We start from the raw sequence: 21504 nt of genomic DNA on the forward strand, positions 1-21504 counted from the left end.
AACTTTTCTATCCCCAAATCGTAAAAGTATTCCCATAGATTAACTTCTACTTTTTTTTTTTGGTAAATTTATTTATTTATTTTTGGCTGCGTTGGGTATTTGTTGCTATGCGTGCGGGCTTTCTCTAGTTGCGGTGAGCAGGGGCTACTCTTCTATGCAGTGCATGGGCTTTTCACTGCGGTAGCTTCTCTTGTTGTGGAGCACGCGCTCTAGGTTCGTGGGCCTCAGCACTTGTGGCACGTAGGCTCGGCAGTTGTGGCTCATGGGCTCCAGAGTGCAGGCTCAGTAGTTGTGGCGCACAGGCTCAGCTGCTCTGCGGCATGTGGAATCTTCCCAGACCAGGGCTCGAACCCGTGTCCCCTGCATTGGCAGGCAGATTCTTAACCACTGTGCCACCAGGGAAGTTCCCACTTGTACTATTTTTATACTTTGGTTTTTAATATATCAGATAATTTACATATCATAAATGTATGAGGTATAATTTACATATCATAAAACTCACCCATTTTGAGTATACAATCTAATGATTTTTAGTCAACTTAAGGTTGTATAACTATTACCACAATCCAGCTTTAGAACTATACTTTGATTTTGTTATACATAGCTTTTAGTATGTCTGAGATTCCTTTTAACTTGGTGTAAAGTTTAAGACCTAACTTTTTTTTTCTTTGCCCATTGATTTGAAATGTCTCCCTTACCACATGCTAAACTTCCATGTACACCTGGACCTGATCCTGGTCTCCCTGTTCCAGGGGTCATAAATAGGGTTTTATTTGGCCCATGGAGTTTTTTAAATTGAGGGATTTCACATAAAAACCCAGACTTTTGGCCTTTCTGGAAAAACTAGACAATTCAGCAACAATCTGCAGGAGGCGAGTAGAGACCACTCCTTGTAGATGGGCATGGGGATGGTGACCACAATCACAGTTTGCCAGGAACAGTCCCTTTACACGCCTGCTGTCCCGTTGTAATTAATAGCATCCTTTCATTCTTAAAAGTTCTGGTTTGGGCAGTAAGTTATGGGTCACAATCTCCACCATTCCTTATTGCATCACACCCAGCATTCCTCTTTCATTTATGTTACAAGACCCCCTCCCAGGAAGAAAAAAGGAGAGGAGATGCCACGATCCGGGCACAGAAGTTTGCCAAAAAAATGATTACCTGGGCTCAGAGTAGAACAGAACATACTATCTGGTGGGGAGAAATCAGGACAAGAGTCCTCTGACAGAGAATATGATGTCACAATTTACCAATCCTTTTCCCTTCCATTATTCCATTTAACATCACAACAACCTACCCAGTTACACAAGTTACCCAGTTTGTTACTGTGCGTCTGTGTATGGATGTGCTGTCTTCCCTGTAACCAGCATTTCAAAACAGGGACCTAGTTACTCCGCTCTGCTCACCACTGTTTTCTCAGGGACCGTTCAGTGCTGGGCGCAGAGCTGGCCCCAAGGAACTATTTCCTGGCTGTTTAGGCTCCCAGGAACTACTGACTGAATGAACTAATGAGGAAATTGAGGCTCAGAGAGGTCCGTGGCGAGTCAGAGGCAGAAAGAAGCAGGCGGGAAATCAGACCAGACGGCCAGATTCCTGGTCTGGTATCCAAGATCTTTTCCTAGCCAGTTAGCTGTAACCTCCCCAAATAGGCAAGAAATGGGAGAATGCACACGCGAGGACCTGTCTTCGACCTCGGGGGACCTCACTGACATGCTGGACTGAGGGGCCAGAAGGACGAGTGGCGTAAGAAACGCCACATCGCTCTCTCGCACCTGCCCTCCTGAGAGCAAGACTACATTTCCCAGCAGTCCCCGCGGCGCGCACGGCCCCTTGCCACGCGGCTTGCGCCTCCGCCGTCGGCCTACTGGGGGCGCTGCGGCGACCCCTCCGCCGCCCCGTAGGAATCTCCGCGGCCCCGGGGCCGCTTGCTTCCTGTTTGTCGGACGAGGAGACATGGCGGCGGCGCCGGCGGCTGCTGGGTCTGGGGTCGGCCGAGGGCGACGGGCGGCGGCAACTGTGGCGGCTTGGGGCGGATGGGGCGGCCGGCCGCGGCCTGGTAACATTCTGCTGCAGCTGCGGCAGGGCCAGCTGACCGGCCGGGGCCTGGTCCGGGCCGTGCAGGTACGAAGCCGGCCCGGAGGGGCGGGGCGGGGTGGACCGGGCGGGAGCTGGCGGGGGGGCCGGGCAAGAGGCCTTTTCAGGCCGCCACTGTACGGGCCCGACCCTTCTTGGCTGGCCGCGGGGCCTCCCTGTGGGCTGTCGCGACGCTGTCAGCCGCGGCGGGGCAGTGGGCAGCGGCAGGCTAGAGGCTCCGGCTTAGGGGCCGAGCAGGGCTGGGCTGCATCGGGCATTGATGGCGTGTACGAGTCTTAGGCCCAGCTCCTAGATCCTCCCTTCCTTGCGCCACGTCTGCACGTCTGGGGGACCCTGGGCGAGTTTGCTGTAGCCTCTACGGGCCGCGAGTTTCTTCCCCGTGACTTGGGCGGTGGGTCATCACTGCAAACCCCAAACGGTTCCCAAGCCATCATAAATGTCATTCTCTCAGAGAGGCCTTTCCTCGACACAACCCTCCCTCTTCAAAAGTGGGTCCCCATTGTTACTCAGTTACAGCCCTGAATTCGTTCCGTCCACATTACTTTCTTAGTCTGTAATTACATATTTCTTTGTTGTCTGTCCTTTTTCTCGCGTGTGTCCCACGTTAGGCTGAGCTCCAGCGGGTGCAGGGACTGTATCTGGTTTGCCAGAGTAGAGCGTCATGGTAAAGAGCTAGGGCTCTGGAGTCAGGCCTGGATTCAGAACCCTGCTCTCTCTTGCTTGGGCAAGTTACGTTTCTGTGCCTGTTTCCTGATTTGTGTAAAAGCGTTAAATGCATTTCTGGTGCACAGTAAAAAGCTGAAGAATAATCAGTTAATATTAATGCTATACTTGGTATTTGGCTTAAATAGTGCCCAATATATGATTAGCATTTTTTTTTTTTGAATGAATGAAGGACACTGCTTTAGGGTAAAGCGGGATGAATAAACCTAGGCTGCTCGCTGCTCTACTCCCCCCGCCCCCATGTTCCCAGAACTTACGTTGCAAACACACCTGTAAAGCATTGGTTTAATTTAAGGATAGCTTTTGCGTAAAGAAACTTTTTAAGTAAATACAGGAATAGTAATAAAGTGATTGGTGGGAGTGGAGTGGGAATTGGGTAGATGAGGGAGAGTGTGAGAGTGAGACTTTTCACAGTATAACTTTATATATGAACTTAATTTTGAACCACTTCAATATTACTCATATGGTTAAAAGGACAGAATATAAGATAAAGACCAGGTGGTCTGTGTTTGTAGAGGGTTACAGATGAAGAAGCAGTTCTGGGTGAACAGTATTTTCCTGAACATCAGTTAACCATAGATGAGCAACTTTTTTCCCTTTGCATTCTTCTCTGTCTGCCTTAAGATTCTGGAAATACTTGCTCTATCCTTTAACCCAAAGACCCTTACTGAGCTGGGTATGTAGGAATGGGCAGAAAGGGAACTAACTCACCTTTACTGAGCACATATTTTGGATCAAGCATTGTGCAAGGTATACAGTGTCTTTATTTAATTCTCAATCTTTTGAACCAAGTGTCGGGACTCATCTCAACACAGATGAAGAAACTGAGGCTCAGAAAAATTAGGTAATTTGCTCCTAAGCACTCATCTTGATATTCCTCTATGTTCTGAGGGCAATAGGGAGCCACGGAAGTTAACTTAATGAATGGGGAAATTTAGTACACTTAATTTGTTTCCAGTGCTGGATGACTTGAAATGGGAGGAGACTGAAGAAGCTCACCAGATAGAAGGTGCTGGAATGTTCTTGAGCCTGATCTAGTCTGGTTATTGTGGTAATCAGTAGTTGTATACAGACAGGAATGGGAGCTATTTCAGAGGTTGAGATGGATGTACCTTCCCAAAACTATAGTGAAGATAAAGTGGGGACCTTCATCTTTCAGATGTGTCCTTTCTTAGTCACTTTCTTTGATCTCTTCCTTGCTACACCCCCACGTTGCAGAATAAATTATATCCTCACAAGTATTTCCATAGCACAGTAAGCATATCCATTATGGCATGTGGTATACTTGGAAAGACCAGATTAAAATTTTTTTTCTTTATGTTGTAAACACATAAAATTTACCTTCTTAATCATTTTTAAGTGTGCAGTCAGTAGTGTCAAGTATTCACATTGTTGTGAAACAGATCTCCAGAATTTTTTCATCTCGCAAATCTGAAACAACCCATTAAACAACTACTTTTTTCCCCTCCCCCAGCCCCCGGTAACCACCATTCTACTACTTTCTGTTTCCATGAATTTGATTACTTTAGATACGTCATATAAGTGGAATCATACATTGTCTTTTTGTGCCTGGCTTATTTCACTTAGCATAATATCCTCAAGGTTCATCCATGTTATAGCATGTAACAGGATTTCCTTGGAAAAGACCAGATTTTGAAGTAAGATGGACCTGGATTGAATCCTAGTTCTGTCACTTATAACTAGGTTATATTATTTAACCTCTCTAAACCTCAGTTTCATTATTTCTAAAATGGCTGTAGTAACATCTACCTCATAGGGCTGTTAGGAGGAGTGAAATAACATATCTAAAAAGCTTGGCCAGTGTGTGGCACATAGTAAATGTTCAGTAAATAGTTGCCATCAGCTCATAGCCATCAGAGTGGGCTTCCTGAGAGACTGTGTCTTATTTTTCTTTGTGTCTGCAGAGCCTGAAACAGCGCCAGTCACTTGATCTTCAGGACTCAGGAAATTGTTTGACTTGAAATACTGTATGTGAGGGCTCTGTCCTCCTCTTCCTCAGTCCTGTCTCTTTGTATATCCCAAACAGTCCCATGGCTTTAAGGAGTTCTGGAGTCAGATTACCTAGGTTTGAGTTCCAGCTCTGGTACATACTTGCTGTGTGTCTTTGGACAAGTAGCTTAATGTCTTTGTGCCTCAGTTTCTTCTTCTTCTTTTTTTTTTTTTTTCTTTTTGTGGTACGCGGGCCTCTCACTGTTGTGGCCTCTCCTGTTGCGGAGCACAGGCTCCGGACGCGCAGGCTCAGCGGCCATGGCTCACGGGCCCAGCCGCTCCGTGGCATGTGGGATCCTCCCGAACCGGGGCACGAACCCGCGTCCCCTGCATCGGCAGGCAGACTCCCAACCACTGCGCCACCAGGGAAGCCCTCTTCATTTTTAAAATAGAGATAATGATGGGACCTAACCTGCTAAAGCTGTGGTAAGGACCAAGAGCGTTTATACATAAAGCACTTAAAATGGTGTCTAAAATATAGTAAGCATGCTATAAAGATTAGCAACTATCGTTTTTAGCAAAACTATATTCTGATAGATCCTAAATCTGTTATTTCCATCCTGGTTTCTCTCTTTAGCTCCAGTTGGATATATCCAGATACTTTCTCAGGATCTCCACCTAGGCGTCTAATAGTCACCTCGAACTTAATATGGCAAATACAATTCCTAATTCCTCTTCCACCAAACCTGATCTTCCTCAAGTCCCAAACAGAACTTGAGAGAAGCCTGGGAGAAGACCCCAGGCCACATGATTTAGAATGGGCCTTGTCCTACTTGGATTTTAATGTTCCTTATTTTCATCTCTCCCTTTCAGTTTGACCTCTATCAAGGTAATAAAATATGCTGGTATGATGCTTTAGCATTTACAGAGCCTGTTCACATTTATCAGCACATTTGATCCCTAAAGCAAATCAGATCTTATAATCCCTTACTTAAAACCCTCCAATGGCATCCCATTGCAGTTGGAATCAAATCCAGATTCCTTTCCAGGGGTGCACAAGACTCTGCACAATCAGTAGGAATTGAGGGAAAGGGATAGACTAGGCAAAGCAACTCACACAGGTCATGACCTACCGCACCTAGAGATACTACTTCAGTTTGGCAATCTGGTGAGAGGCTAGGTTTTGGCATCCTGTTTTTGTTTTGTTTTGTTTTGTTTTGTTTTGTTTGCGGCATGTGGGATCTTCCCGGACCAGGGCACGAACCTGCATCGACAGGCGGACTCCAACCACTGCGCCACCAGGGAAGCCCCTGGCATCCTGTTTTGTTTCCCAAATTTCCGGTCATTGCGTCCTTCGTGATTTTTGGCATATCTAAATTCTACTTGAGTGTTACTTCATATATATTTTTTTAGATTGACTCCTCTTTTTTTTTTTTTTAATTTCAGTTGGCACAATTGTTTTAACCTTGTTCTGAGCATTAGCATTTGAAACCTAGCGGTTCAAGTCAAATACAGTCTCTTTGCCTGTCAAGGATAATTTGATATCGAAAACCCTGTAGATAGGATAAATTCTCATTAATTAAAAATATGAATAATATTTAAACAGTTTTTGTATTCGCAAACCATAAAATTCATTCTTTTATTAAAACAAATCCCATTAAAGTAGACACAAGCATTCATTGGTTAATGTTTGTTATCAGAATAATATAAGTGTATTTAATCTTCATTAATTAAAGGTATTTAATCTTCATTAATTATTCTTTAAGAAGGGTATTTACTTGCACTTAATGCATTTTGAGGCATTAGATATCTTAGGACTAAACAAGTAAGATATACATTTTATGTTTATGGAATTCAGCCTTTAATTATTTAAAAAGAAAAGCAGTAAAGACAAAAATAAGTCAATGAAAACTGTAAATGTCTGGAAGTGTCACATTCACTAAACAGGTTGACAGCTTAGGCAGCATGATGTAAGAGATTATCACTCCTGTAAACTGTTAAACCACAAGTATTCCGAGAGAAGAAACCCATACAACATCTGCCAAAAATTCAACTTTGAAGATGCCTGGATGGTGGCTCTTTTCATCACGCTACTCAGCTGTTCACAAGGAAAACAAAATCCAGATGATTATTTTTATCTTATTTATTTATAAATTTATTTATTTTTGGCTGCATTGGGTCTTCGTTGCTGCATGTGGGCTTTCTGTAGTTGTGGCGAGTGGGGGCTACTCTACCTGCGGTGCGCGGGCTTCTCACTGCGGTGGCTTCTCTTGTTGCAGAGCGCAGACTCTAGGCACGCGGGCTTCAGTAGTTGTGGCACGCGGGCTCTAGAGCGCAGGTTCAGTAGTTGTGGTGCACGGGCTTAGTTGCTCCGCAGCATGTGGGATCTTCCTGGACCAGGGCTCGAACCCATGTCCCCTGCGTTGGCAGGCAGATACTTTTTTAAAAAAATTTAATTAATTTATTTTTGGCTGTGTTGGGTCGTTGCTGCACATGGGCTTTCTCTAGTTGCGGCGAGCGGGAGCTATTCTTTCGTTGAGGTGCACAGACTTCTCATTGCGGTGACTTCTCTTGTTGAGGAGCACGGGCTCTAGGCACACGGGCTTCAGTAGTTGTGGCACACAGGCTCAGTAGTTGTGGCTCGCAGGCTCTAGAGTGCAGGCTTCAGTAGTTGTGGCTCATGGGCTTAGTTGCTCCACGACATGTGGGATCTTCCTGGACCAGGGCTTGAACCCATGTCTCCTGCATTGGCAGGCAGATTCTTAACCACTGCGCCACCAAGGAAGCCCCAGCAGGCAGATTCTTAACCACTGCACCACCAGGGAAGCCCCAGATGTTTATTTTTAAATGAGAGTAAATGCCTTGTGAGACAAACTAGTAGTAGTAAAAGAAATTCCATGTGAAGTTGAGTATTTTGAATACAATTTGGAGGATCTCTGGGTATCATGAACCTTGTAACAAATAACAGCAGTGCCCCCACTTTTCACCCCAAGTTCCACCCTCCCCAGGCAACCACTGCCCACACTGTAGCTGTTTTCTTTTATAGAGGAAGAGTCCAGGAAACAGGAAAACCAGCATTGTAAATAACATGCTTATAAGGCTATTTCTTGACTTTACAGTTTTAGAGATTATCTATTTTCTTCCTCTTGTAGAGATTAGGATTTAATTCACAGCACCCTGTGCCACACATTTGGTCTCCATCATTCTCCTTATGTATTTATATCAGTTTTGACTGTTGGTGTTAGGTATTTACATTATGATGATAGTGATGAGATATAATTGTTTATAGCAGAGCCATATAGTATACAACAATTGTATTTGTTCTGTATAATTTGTTTTTCTTAGAGTTAAAAGCTGCCCTTTCTCCCCCTACTTTTTAAATTGAGACACAAATATAGTAGAATTCACCCTTTCAGTGTATAGTTCTACAAGTCTTGACAAGCACACACAGTTGTGTGGCCACCACTACAGTTAGGATTTAGAAATTCCCTTGTAGTAGTCACCCCTTCCTCACCACCCTCCTTTGGCAACTTCTCATCTGTTTTCTATTCTGTTAATGCCATTTTACTATCATAGAAATGGAATCACTCCATATGTAGCATTTTGAGTCTGGCTTCTTTCACTAGTATAATCATCCTTATAAAATTTGCTTTTCTTTTTGTTTACTTACAATTTACTCCCAAATTCTAAAACTCCTACTTTTTTTTTTTTTTTTAAGAAATCTTTCTTGGAACCCTCTGTTCTGCAATTTGCACTAGTTATTTGCTAGAACAACTGTATAGCTGAATTCTTGGGATTTCCTTTCACCAAATTCAGGGCATTTTATTTATTTTTCTCATGTTTTGGATCTCTGTTTTCTGAATCCTGTTTTCCTTTTTCTTGGAGTACATTCTCTACTAACATCCTAAGAAAGCCTACATTGGAGGTAACTTTTTTTTAAAGCTTGCGTGTCTGAAAATGTCTTTTATTCTTATACTTGAGTATTTAGTTTAGCTGGGTATAGAATTCTAAGTTGGAAGTTATTTTCCCTTAAATTTTTAATGGCATTATATTATTCCATTGTCTTTAAGTATTTGGTGTAGCTGTTGAGAGGTTCTGTTCTGATTCCCTGTCCTTTGTGCATGACCTATTTTCCCACTCCTCACTCCCTAAGCATTTTTAGGATCATCTCTCTTTCTGGTATTCTGAAATTTAACTATGATATGCATTGATGAAAGTCTTTTTATTCACTGTGGGAACACTTTGTGTAGATATACATTAAAATATATAACAACTATAATAAAGTCATGTCTATCACCTGACATTAACTAACCCCCTCTGCAAAATGATTGCACTAAGTGTTCTCTTAGGATCTTCCTTTTTTTTTTTTTTTTTTTTTTGTGGTACGCGGGCCTCTCACTGTTGTGGCCTCTCCCGTTGCGGAGCACAGGCTCTGGACGCGCAAGCTCAGCGGCCATGGCTCACGGGCCCAGCCGCTCTGCGGCATGTGGGATCTTCCCGGACCGGGGCATGAACTCGTGTCCCCTGCATCAGCAGGTGGACTCTCAACCACTGCACCACCAGGGAAGCCCAGGACCTTCCTATTTTTGAAAGACATTTTCTCTCCTGTGAAGTTCGGGCTGTGATTGCCTTGGAGAGCTTCATGGAATAGGTGAGACTTGAGTTGTTTCTGAAGAATGAGTAGAATTTTAACAGTAGCAGAGGTATTTCTGACACTAAGAACACCACTGAGAAAGTCCTCATAACCAGCCATTAGAAGATGGAAGAGAAAGTGAAGTGCTCCTGTGGGACATAGGTGGGAGATAAGTTTAGATATTTGGAAATAGAGTGGGGAGGGTAACTAACATTTATTGAGCATACACAGTTTGTCATTGTGCAGATACTTGGTTTTTTTTTTTAAGTTTATTGTTAAATATTTGACCTACGAAAAGCTGTAATAAGTAATGCCAGTGTGTTGCAACAATAAACATGTACCCACGACCAAATTTGAGGAGTTACCAATACATTTAATGCCCCTTTCATGTCAGTCCCTCCCTGCCAGAGGTGCTTCTTTTGAGTAGATAACATATGCACATGTACAAAAGGGTTACAGAGAAAAATAAGTCTCCCTTGCAAACAGCCTATTACCACCTCTACTAGCACGCTCCAGTTCTACTCCCAGAGGCAGCCATGGTTTTGATTTCTTGTGTATCTCTCTATATAAGCTTCGGAAAGCAAATATGTCTCTATATGTTTGTTCTTACACAAGTGATACTATACACACTGTTGTGCATCGAGCTTTTTTCCCTTAAAATATATTTTAGAGATCCTTCCATAATCAGTACATACAGATTATTTTGTTTTAGGTGTTTACAAAACTTTTTGTGTTGAAATATACAAAAAAAAATGCACAAAAAGTAAAGAACAGCCCAATGCAACTTCCAACATTGCATTTAGTTGTACTAGTTTTCATGCTTTATGTAAATAGAATCAAACTGTATACTGAGTCTGCCTTCTTTCAGTCAACATTGTGAAATTCATCCATGATGATGGGTGAAGCTGTAGTTCATTCATTTTCATTTCTGTATAGTATTCTGTGGTATTAAACCACAGTTAATTCATTGTACTTTTGATGAGTATTTGGGATCTTTCCAGTTTTTGGCTATCGTGAATAATGCTTATGTGAACATTCTTGTACATGTCTCTTGATGTGTATATGCACAATTTCTTTTGGGTATATACTTAGAAGTAGAATTGCTGGGTTATAGGATATACATAGGTTCAGCATCAGCAGCTGTTGCTGAACAGTTTCCCAAGTGGTTGTATTAATTTACAATCCCACCAGCAGTGTATATGAGTTGCTGTTGTTCCATGTGCTCGCTAACCTATGGTGCTGCCAGTCTTTTTAATTTTAGTCATTCTAGTGTGTGAGCAGTAGAATCTCATTATGGTTTTAGTTTGTGTTTCCCTCATGACTCATGAAGTTAAACACCTTTTCAGAAGTTTACTGGCCATTTGGACATTCTGTCTTGTGGATTACCTGTTCAAATCTTTTGCACATTTTTCTGGTGGGGTTTTTCGTTCTTTTTTTTTTAATTGATTTGAAGTTCTTTTTATTCGCTAGATAAGAGCTCTTTGTGGTGATGTTTTGCAGATATCTTCTCTTATTTGGTGGCTTGCCTTTTTAGTCTCTAAAAAGATCTTTTGATGAACAGAAGTGCTTTATTTTAATACAACTCATTGTATAACTATTTTCCTTTATGGTTAGTGCTTTATGTATTCTGTTTAATAAATCTTTGCCTACCCTTCTATTTATCTTCTAGAAACTTTATTGTTTCGCCTTTTCCATTTAAACATACACTCCACTTGGAATTTATTTTTGGATGTGGTGTGAGCTTTTCAATAGAGATACCAAGTTGACCTGTTATTTATTGAAAAGTCTTTTTTGTCCGTCCAGTGCTCTGTATTGTTTGTTTTCACATCTGTTTCATGTCTGTTCTATTTCTCTGGTCTGTCCATTTACCCTTACACTGAAATCACATTGTCCTATTTTCTGTAACTTTATGTGTGTTGATTTTGGTTATAGAATATTGAATCAGAAGAGTAGCTTCTCCTACTTATCTTCAAGATTTCTTTGGCTCTTCTAGCCCCTTTGCCATTTCCATATACATTTTAGAATGAACTTGTACATTTTTACAAAAAAATTTTGATTGGGATTGCCTTCAATCTATTCAGTACAACACATTCATTCTCTCTCTCCTGCCCTTACTCCTCTTTTTCTCTGATCTGGTCTCCCTTAATCTCTCTTGATAATGTCTTATGTATGTAGTTTTCTATATAGTGGTCTTGCATAACTTCTGTTAGATTTATTCCTTGGCATTTGACATGATTTGATGGTATCGTAAATAGTGTTTTTTAAATTGCATCTTCTCATGATAGCTGTAAGATAAAAACAAGATTGATTTTTCTATTGTTTCAGCATTTATATTGCTCTATATTTTAATACTTTACCTTTAGGTTATTTTGGATTGTATATGTATACAGTCATCTGCGAATATCATATCTGCAAATGAAGCTTTTATCCTTTCCAATCTTACATCTTTTTTTTTTTTTCCTTGCCTAAATGTGCTGTTTGGGATGCTCCAGTACAGTGAATTGAATTGGCATGTTCCTGATCTAAGAGGGAGAGCCTTAAACATTTAACCATTAAGTATGATGTTTGCTGAAGATGTTCTGTAGATACTGTTATTAGTTCACTTCTTTCCTGAGTTTGAGTTTATGATGTTGAATTCTATCAGAATGCTTTTTCTGCATTGAGATGTTCATATAATTGTTTTCCTTGTGTTATTAATGTGAATTACATTGAGTACAATTTTCAAATATTAAACCAAATCTGAATTTCTGATTCAAAATTTCATCCTTTTTAGATTGCTAAATTTGATTCACTAATTTTTTTATTAGGATTTTTATCCTTCTGTGTTCATGAGTGAAAGTAGCCTATAATTTTCCTTTCACCGGGTTTTGGTATCAAGTTTATCCTGGCCACTAGTCATAGCTTTAGTTGGACCCCACGAATTTTGATCTGTAGTGTTTTCAGTGTCATTTATTTCAGAATATTTTCAAATTTCTACTTTGATTTCTTCTTTGACCTATGCATTTTTTAGAAGAGGTATTTCTTAATTTCCAAACATTGGAGTTTTATAATTATCTTTCTGTTACAGATTTTAGGCTGACTGCACTGCAGTCAGGGAACATAGTTTGTATTTCAGTTCATTTAAATATGTTGAATTTTGCTCCATGGCCTAGCAACTGGTCATTTTGCAAACGTTCTGTGTACTTGCAAAGAATGTGTAGTGAGTAGTTATTAGATGTAGTGTCAATTTCTGCAGTGAAGCCATCTGGGATTTTGATAGGAACTGCAATGAATCAATATTGAGGGTATTAACATATTAGAAATATTAAGCCTTCCAATCTTTGAACATGGATGACTTTCCATTTATTTAGGTTTTCTTTACTTCTTTAATTTCTTTCAATGATGTTTTGTAGTTTCATTGTACAAGTCTTGTATCCCTTTTGTTAAATTTATTTGTAAGTACTTTATTCTTTTGATGATGTTATAAATGGGATTGCTTTCTCTTTTTTTGAGATTAATTTGTGCTTTTATTTGCCAGTATAAATACAGTAGCTGGCAATTTTTTAATCTAAAAAGTACATTTTATATCACAGTCCAACACACACACATATATAATATGTATACATATGTAAAAGTGAAACAAAATTTTGCCAAAAACGTCTACCCTGTGTGTTAATTCTTTTTAAGACTTTTTTTTTTTAACCAAGGCTGAACTGCCCTGACACATCATAATCACCAAAGTTCCTAGTTCATCTTAGGGTTCACTATAATGAAGTGAATAGTGTTGCACGTTCTATGGGTTTGGACAAAAGTATGGTGACATAAAATCATTATAATGTCATACAAAGTATTTTCACCGCTCATAAAAACATCTGTACTCTGTGTATTCATCTCCCCTCTCCCCCCAAACTCCTGGCAACCATTGATCTTTTTATTGTCTCCATTGTTTTGCCTTTTCCAGGATGGCATATAGTTGGAATCTATTTTTCTTTTTTCCTTGAAGATAGGGGTTCAAAGCCCTAATGCCTATAAGACCACTCATGGCCCACCCGTGCATAGACCAGACAGGCTCTAGGTGGCAAACTCCCCCACTAAATACTGTAGATTTCCGGGCTTCCCTGGTGGCGCAGTGGTTGAGAGTCTGCCTGCCGATGCAGGGGACACGGGTTCGTGCCCCGGTCCGGGAGGATCCCACATGCCGTGGAGTGGCTGGGCCCGTGAGCCATGGCCACTGGGCCTGCACGTCCAGAGGCTGTGTTCCGCAGTGGGAGAGGCCACAACGGTGAGAGGCCCGTGTACCACCAAAAAAAAAAAAAAAAAAAACTGTAGATTTCCTTCCAGTACTGAGCCCTGTCCCACTGGTCCTGCCTGGTAGCCACGTAAAAGTGCAGGGGGATACATATTGGGTATTTGTTCATAGGAAGGCCACAAGTTTTGTGCCCCTTGTCACAGTGAACCCAGGTTCCTGTTGGGTGTGTTGTAAACAGATGAGCCATTTCTTCAGACCCCTGCTCTGAGCACACCCATGGGATTGCTTTCTTATTTTTACTTTTGGATTCTTCATTGCAGGTGTATAGAAATTCAGGTGATTTTTCTATATTGATTTCGTATCCTGCAGTCCTGCTGAACTTATTTATTAGCTCTAATTGTGTGTGTGTGTGTGTGTGTGTGTGTGTGTGTGTGTGTGTGTAGGGGTTCCTTAGTATATTCTATATACAAGATGATAGCATCTGTAAATATCATTTTACAAATTCCTTTTCAATCTGCATGCCCTTATTTCTTTTTCTTGCCTTGTTGCTCTGGCTAGAATCTCTAGTACAATGTTAAATAGAAGTGGTGAGGGTTAACGTATGTGTCATTTTCTTGATCATTTTGGGAACTCATTCAGGCTTTCAGTTTTTTTAAAAGTAGAGTCCATACTTTATTCAGATATCCCCAATTTTTCTTTTCTTTTTTTACTTGAAGTATAGTTGATTTACAATATCACATTGTTTCAGGTGTACAACATAGTGATTCAGTATTTTTATGGATTATACTCCATTTAAAGTTACTATAAAATAATGGCTATATTTCCCTGTGCTGTACAAAATATCCTTGTTGCTTATTTATTTTATACATAGTAGTTTGTATCTCTTATTGTCTCTCCCCTCTTTCCACTGGTAACCACTAGTTTGTTCTCAGTATCTGTGAGTCTGTTTCTGTTTTGTTATATTCATTCGTTTTATTTTTTATTAAAAAAAATTTTTATTGGAGTATAATTGCTTTGCAATGTTGTGTTAGTTTCCGCTGTACAGTGAAGTGAATCAGCTATATGTATACATATATCCCCTCCCTCTTGGACCTCCCACCCCCACCCCGAACCCATCCATCTAGGTCATCAGAGAGCACCGAGCTGAGCTCCCTGTGCTACAGCAGGTTCCCACTAGCTATCTGTTTTACACATGATAGTGTATTTATGTCAAACCTAATCTCCCAATTCATCCTGCCTCCCCTTCCCCCCCATGTCCACACGTCCGTTCTCTAGGTCGACATTTCTATTCCTGCCCTGCAAATAGGTTCATCTGTACCATTTTCCTAGATTCCATATATATGTGTTTTACTCTTTCTGATTTACTTCACTCTGTATGACAGACTCTAGGTCCATCCACATCTCTACAAATGACCCAATTTCATTTCTTTTTATGGCTGAGTAATATTCTGTTATATATGTGTACCACATCTTCTTCACCCATTCATCTTTCGATGGACATTTAGGTTGTTTCATGTCCTGGCTATTGTAAATAGTGCTGCAGTAAACATTGGGGTACATGTGTCTTTCTGAATTATGGTTTTCTCAGGGTATATGCCCAGTAGTGGGATTGCTGGGTCATATGGTAGTTCTATTTTTAGCTTTTTAAGGAACTTCCATACTGTTCTCCACAGTGGCTATATCAATTTACATTCCCACCAACGGTGCAAGAGGGTTCCGTTTCTCTGCACCCTCTCCAGCATTTATTGTTTGTAGATTTTTTGATGGGCCATTCTGACCAGTGTGAGGTGATACCTCATTGTAGTCTTGATTTGCATTTCTCTAATAGTGATGTTGAGCATCTTTTAATGTGCCTCTTGGCCATCTGTATGCCTTCTTTGCTGAAATGTCTATTTAGGTCTTCTGCCCATTTTTTGATTGGGTTGTTTGTGTTTTTTTTTTGATATTGAGCTGCATGAGCTGTTTGTATATTTTGGAGGTTAATCCTTTGTCTGTTGCTTCGTTTGCAAATATTTTCTCCCATTCTGTGAGTTGTCTTCTGGTCTTGTTTATGGTTTCCTTTGCTGTGCAAAAGCTTTTAAGTTTAATTAGGTCCCATTTGCTTATCTTTGTTTTTATTTTCATTACTCTAGGAGGTGGGTCATAAAAGATCTTGCTGTGTTTTACATTATTGAGTGTTTTTCCTATGTTTTCCTCTAAGAGTTTTATAGTGTCTGGTCCTACATTTAGGTCTTTAATCCATTTCGTGTTTATTTTTGTGTATGGTGTTAGGGAGTATTCTAATTTCATTTTTTACATGTAGTTGTCCATTTTTCCCAGCACCATTTATTGAAGAGGCTGTCTTGTTTCCATTGTATATTCTTGCCTCCTTTGTCATAGATTAGGTGACTATACATGTGTGGGTTTATCTCTGGGCTTTCTATCCTGTACCATTGATCTATATTTGTTTTTGTGCCAGTACCATACTGTCTTGATTACTGTAGCTTTGTAGTATAGTCTGAAGTTGGGGAGCCTGATTCCTTCAGCTCCGTTTTTCTTTCTGAAGATTGCTTCGGCTATTCGGGGTCTTTTTTGTGTTTCTGTACAAGTTGTATGATTTTTTGTCCTAATTCTGTGAAAAATGCCATTGGTAATTTGATAGGGATTGCATTGAATCTGTAGATTCCTTTGGTTAGTATAGTCATTTTCACAATATTGATTCTTCCAATCCAGGAACATGGTATATCTCTCCATTTGTTTGTGTCATCTTTGATTTCTTTCATCAGTGTTTTATAGTTTTCTGAGTACAGGTCTTTTGCCTCCTTAGGTAGGTTTATTTCTAGGTATTTTATTCTTTTTGTTGGCAGTGGTAAATGGGAGTGTTTCCTTAATTTCTCTTTCTGATCTTTTGTTGTTAGTGTATAGGAATGCAAGATATTTCTGTGCATTAATTTTGTATCCTGCAACCTTACCAAATTCATTGATTAGTTGTAATAGTTTTCTGGTGACATCTTTATGATTTTCTATGGATGGTATCATGTCATCTGCAAACAGTGACAGTTTTACTTTTTCTTTTCCAATTTGTATTCCTTTTATTTCTTTTTCCTTTCTGATTCCTGTGGCTAGGACTTCCAACTGTGTTGAATAATAGTGGCCAGAGTGGACATCCGTGTCTTGTTCCTGATCTTAGAGGAAATGCTTTCAGTTTTTCACCCACACCATCACCAGAATGATGTTTGCTGTGGGTTTGTCGTATATTGCCTTTATTATGTTGAGGTAGGTTCCCTCTATGACCACTTTCTGGAGAGTTTTTATCATAAATGGGTGTTGGATTTTGTCAGAATCTTTTTCTGCATCTGTTGAGGTGATCATATGCTTTTTTCCTTTAATTTTTAATATGGTGTATCACATTGTTTTGCACATGTTGAAGAATCCTTGCATCCTTGCGATAAATCCCACTTGATCATGGTGTATGATCTTTTTATATATATGTATATAAATTTATTTATTTGTTTATTTATTGGCTGCGTTGGGTCTTCATTGCTGTGTGTGGGCTTTCTCTAGTTGCAGTGAGTGGAGGCTACTCTTCATGCAGTGCGTGGGCTTCTGATTCTGATGGCTTCTCTTGTTAGCATGGGCTCTGGGTGTGCGGGCTTCAGTAGTGTGGCTCAGTAGTTGTGGCTTGCAGGCTCTAGAGTGCAGGCTCAGTAGTTGTGGCGCGTGGGCTTAGTTGCTCCGCGACATGTGGGATCTTCCCAGACCAGGGCTCGATCCCACGTCCCCTGCATTGGCAGGCGGATTCTTAACCACTGCGCCACCAGGGAAGTCCAGTGTATGATGTTTTTAATGTGTTGTTGGTTTCGGTTTGCTGGTATTTTGTTGAGGATTCTTGCATCTATGTTCATCGATGATATTGGTCTGTAATTTTCTTTTTTTGTGATATCTTTGTCTGGTTTTGGTATCAAGGTGATGGTGGCCTCATAGAATGAGTTTGGGAGTATTCCTCCATCTGCAGTTTTTTGGAAGAGTTTGAGAAGGATAGGTGTTAACTCTTCTCTAAATGTTTGATAGAATTCACCTCTGAAGCCATCTGGTCCTGAACTTTTGTCCATACTTTATTCAGATTTCCCCAGTTTTTCTTTTTCTTTTTTTAATTGAAGTGTAGTTGATTTACAGTATCATATTGTTTCAGGTGTACAACATAGTGATTCAGTATTTTTACGGATTATACTCTGTTTAAAGTGACTGTAAAATAATGGCTATATTTCCCTGTTCTATACAAAATATCCTTGTTGCTTATTTATTTTATACATAGTAGTTTGTATCTCTTATTGCCCCTCCCCTCTTTCCACTGGTAACCACTAGTTCACAGTATCTCAGTCTGTTTCTGTTTTGTTATATTCATTCGTTTTATTTTTTAGATTCCACATATGAGTGATAATATACAGTATTTGTTTTTCTCTGTCTGACTTAGTTCACTAAGCATAATACCTTCTAGGTCCTTTCATCCTGAGCATGTTGTATATTGATTTTGTATCCTGCAACCTTGTATTCTGTTGTGTATATATATATACCACATATTCTTTATCCATTCGTCTGTTGATGGACGCTTAGGTTGCTTCCATTTCTTGGCTATTGTAAATAGTGCTGCTATGAACATTGGGGTGCATGTTTCTTTTTGAATTACTATTTTCGTTTTCCTCAGATATACAGCCAATAGTGGAATTGTTGTATCATGCAGTAATTCTGTTTTCAGTTTTTTGAGGAATCTCTATACTGTTCTCTGTACTGACTGAAACAATTTACATTCCCACCAACAGTGTTCTAGGGTTCCCTTTTCTCCACATCCTCCTGTGAACTGATATCTTACTGTGGTTTTGTATTGCATTTCTCTGATGATTAGCAATGTTGAGCATCTTTTCATGTGCCTCTTGGCCATGTTTAGTCTTCTTTGAAAAAAATGTCTATTTAGGTCTTCCACCCATTTTTAAATTGGGTTGTTTATATTTTTTTCCTCTATTCTCTTAAAGTATAGTTGACTTACAATGTTAAGCTAGTTTCTGCTAATTGGGTTGTTTGTATTTTTGATTTGAGTAGTATGAACTGTTTATATATTTTAGATATTAATACCTTATCAGTCATATATTTGCAGATATTTTCTCCCATTCAGTAGGTTATGCCTTTTCATGTTGTTGATGGTTTCCTTTGCTGTGCAAAGGCTTTTAAGTTTGATCAGGTCCCATTTATTTATTTTTGCTTTTGTTTCTTTTGCCTTAGGAGACTGGTACAAAAACATACTGCTATGATTTATGTCAACGTGTGTTCTGTCTGTGTTCTCTTCTAGGGGTTTTATGGTTTCCAGTCTTACATTTAGGTCTTTAATCCATTTGAGTTTATTTTTTATATGGTGTGAGAAAATGTTCAAATTTTTTAAAAATTTATTTTATTGAAGTATAGTTGTTTTACAGTGTTTGTTACAGATTTCATTGTTTATCACGTAGCTGTACAGTTTTCCCAACACCACTTATGGAAGAGACTGTCTTTTCTTATTGTATATTCTTTTTTCCTTTGTTGTAAATTAATTGACCATAAGTGTGGGGGTTTATTTCTGGGCTCTCTATTCTGTTCCACTGATCTGTATGTCTGCATGTATGTGCCAGTACTGTGCAGTTTTGGTTACTGTGGTTTTGTACTATAGTCTCAAATCAGGGATTGTGTTATCTCCAGCTTTGTTCTTTTTTCCTCAGGATTGCTGTGGGAATACAAGGTCTTTTGTGGTTCCATATAAATTTTAGGAATTTGTTCTAGTTCTGTGAAAAATGCCATGGGTATTTTGATAGGGATTGCATTAAATCTGTAGATTGCTTTGGATGTATGGACATTTTAACAATATCATTCTAATCTAAGAACACAGGATATCTTTCCATTTCTATGTATCAACCTTAATTTCCTTCATAAGTGTTTTATAGTTTTCCGAGTATGTGTCTTTTATCTCCTTGGTTAAGTTTATTTCTAGGTATTCTTTTTGGTATGATTTTAAGTGCAATTGTTTTCTCTTTCTGATAGTTCATTATTAGTGTATATAAAAGCAACAGATTTCTGTATGTTAATCTTGTGTTCTGCAACTTTATTGAATTCATTTATTCTAATAGTTTTTTGGTGGAAATTTTAGGGTTTTCTATATATCGTGTCATGTCATCTGCAAATAGTGACAGTTTTACTTCTTTCCTTCCACTCTGGATGCCTTTTATTTCTTGTCTGATTGCTGTGGGTATGGCTTCCAATACTACATTAAATAGAAGTAGCAAGAGTGGCATCCTTGTCTTTTTCCTGATTTCAGAAGACAATCTCTCAGCTTTTCACTGTTGAGTATGATGTTAGCTGTGGGTTTGTCATAAATGACCTTTATTATGTTGAGATATGTTCTCTGTATTACCAACTTTGACAAGAGTTTTTATCATGAATGTATGTTGAATTTTGTGAAATGCTTTTTCTGTATCTATTGAGACGATCATGTGATTTTTTTATCCTTTTCTTTTGTTAATGTGGTGTATCACTGATTGATTTGCAGATATTGAACCATCCTTGCATCTCTGGAATAAATCTCACTTTATCATGATGTATGATCACTTTTATATATTGTTGAATTTGGTTTGCTAGTATTTTGTTGAGGATTTTTGCATCTATATTCATCAGAAATATTGGCCTGTAATTTTGTTTTGTAGTGTCTTTGGTTTTGATATCAGGGTAATGGTGGCCTGGTAGAAGGAATTTGGGAGTGTTCCATCCTCTCCAATTTTTTGGAATAGTTTGAGTATAGGTATTATTTCTTCTTTATATGTTTGGTAGAATTCTCTTGTGAAGCTGTCTGGTCCTGGACTTCTGTTTGCTGGAAGTTTTTTAAATTTCAAATTCAGTTACACTATTAGTGATCAAGCTGTTCAGATTGTCTGTTTCTTCCTGATTCAGTATTGGAAGGTTGTATGTTTCTAGAAATTTGTCCATTTCTTCTAGGTTGTCCAACTTGTTGGCACATAACTGATCATAATATTCGCTTGTGATTTTTTTGTATCTCTGATATCAGTTGTTATTTCTCCTCTTTCATTTCTTATTTTGTTTATTTGGGTCCTCTCTCTTTCTGGCTAAAGGCTTAACAGTTTTGTTTTATCTTAAAAAAAAACTAGATCTTGGTTTCATTGATCTTTTCTATTTTTTTTTTTTTTTGGTTTCTCTTATATATTTCCTCTCTGATTTTTATTATTTCCTTCCTTCTGCGACTTTGGGCTTTGTTTGTTCTTCTTTCTAATTCCTTTAGATAGTAGGTTAGGTTCTTTATTTGAGATTTTTGTTTTGTTTCTTGATATAGGCCTGTATCACTATAAACTCCCTTCTTAGAACTGCTTTTGCTGCATCTCAGATTTTAGAATGTTGTGTTTCCATTTTCATTCTTTGGGTATTTTCTGATTTCCTCTTTGATTTCTTCAGTGACCCATTGGTTTTTTGGTAGTTTATTTTAGTCTCCACCTGTTTGTGTTTTTTCCCCATTTTTCTTGTAATTGGTTTCCAGTTTCATACTGTTGTGGTCAGAAAAAATGCTTGACATAATTATCTATGCACTTAAATTTGTTGAGACTAGTTTTGTGGCCTAGCATGTGGTCTTTCCTGGAGAATGTTCCATGTGCACTTGAAAAGAATGTATGTTCTTTTTTGGATGGACTGTCCTGTAGATACCTATTAAGTACAACTGGTCTAATGTGTTATTTAAGACCACTGTTTCATTATTGATTTTCTGTGTCAGTGATCTGTCTATTGATGTAAGTGGGGTGTTAAATCCCCTACTGTTATTGTGTTATTGTCAACTTCTCCTTTTATGTTTGTTAATGTTTGCTTTATGTAT

General features: G+C 39.2%; 1 protein-coding gene across 1 annotated transcript in view; it reads left to right on the plus strand.

The window, feature by feature from the left end:
* Positions 1–1312: 1312 nt before the first annotated feature.
* TRPC4AP (transient receptor potential cation channel subfamily C member 4 associated protein) overlaps positions 1313–21504 on the plus strand; it is a 77671-nt gene continuing 57479 nt past the window's right edge. Inside the window, exon 1 of the mRNA XM_079944614.1 lies at positions 1313–2121. Coding sequence (XP_079800740.1) covers positions 1954–2121 — 168 coding nt within the window. The 5' untranslated portion in view covers positions 1313–1953. The remainder of the gene's footprint in view (positions 2122–21504) is intronic.

The sequence above is a fragment of the Stenella coeruleoalba genome, assembly GCF_951394435.1.
Source record: "Stenella coeruleoalba genome assembly, chromosome: 15".
Taxonomy (NCBI): domain Eukaryota; kingdom Metazoa; phylum Chordata; class Mammalia; order Artiodactyla; family Delphinidae; genus Stenella; species Stenella coeruleoalba.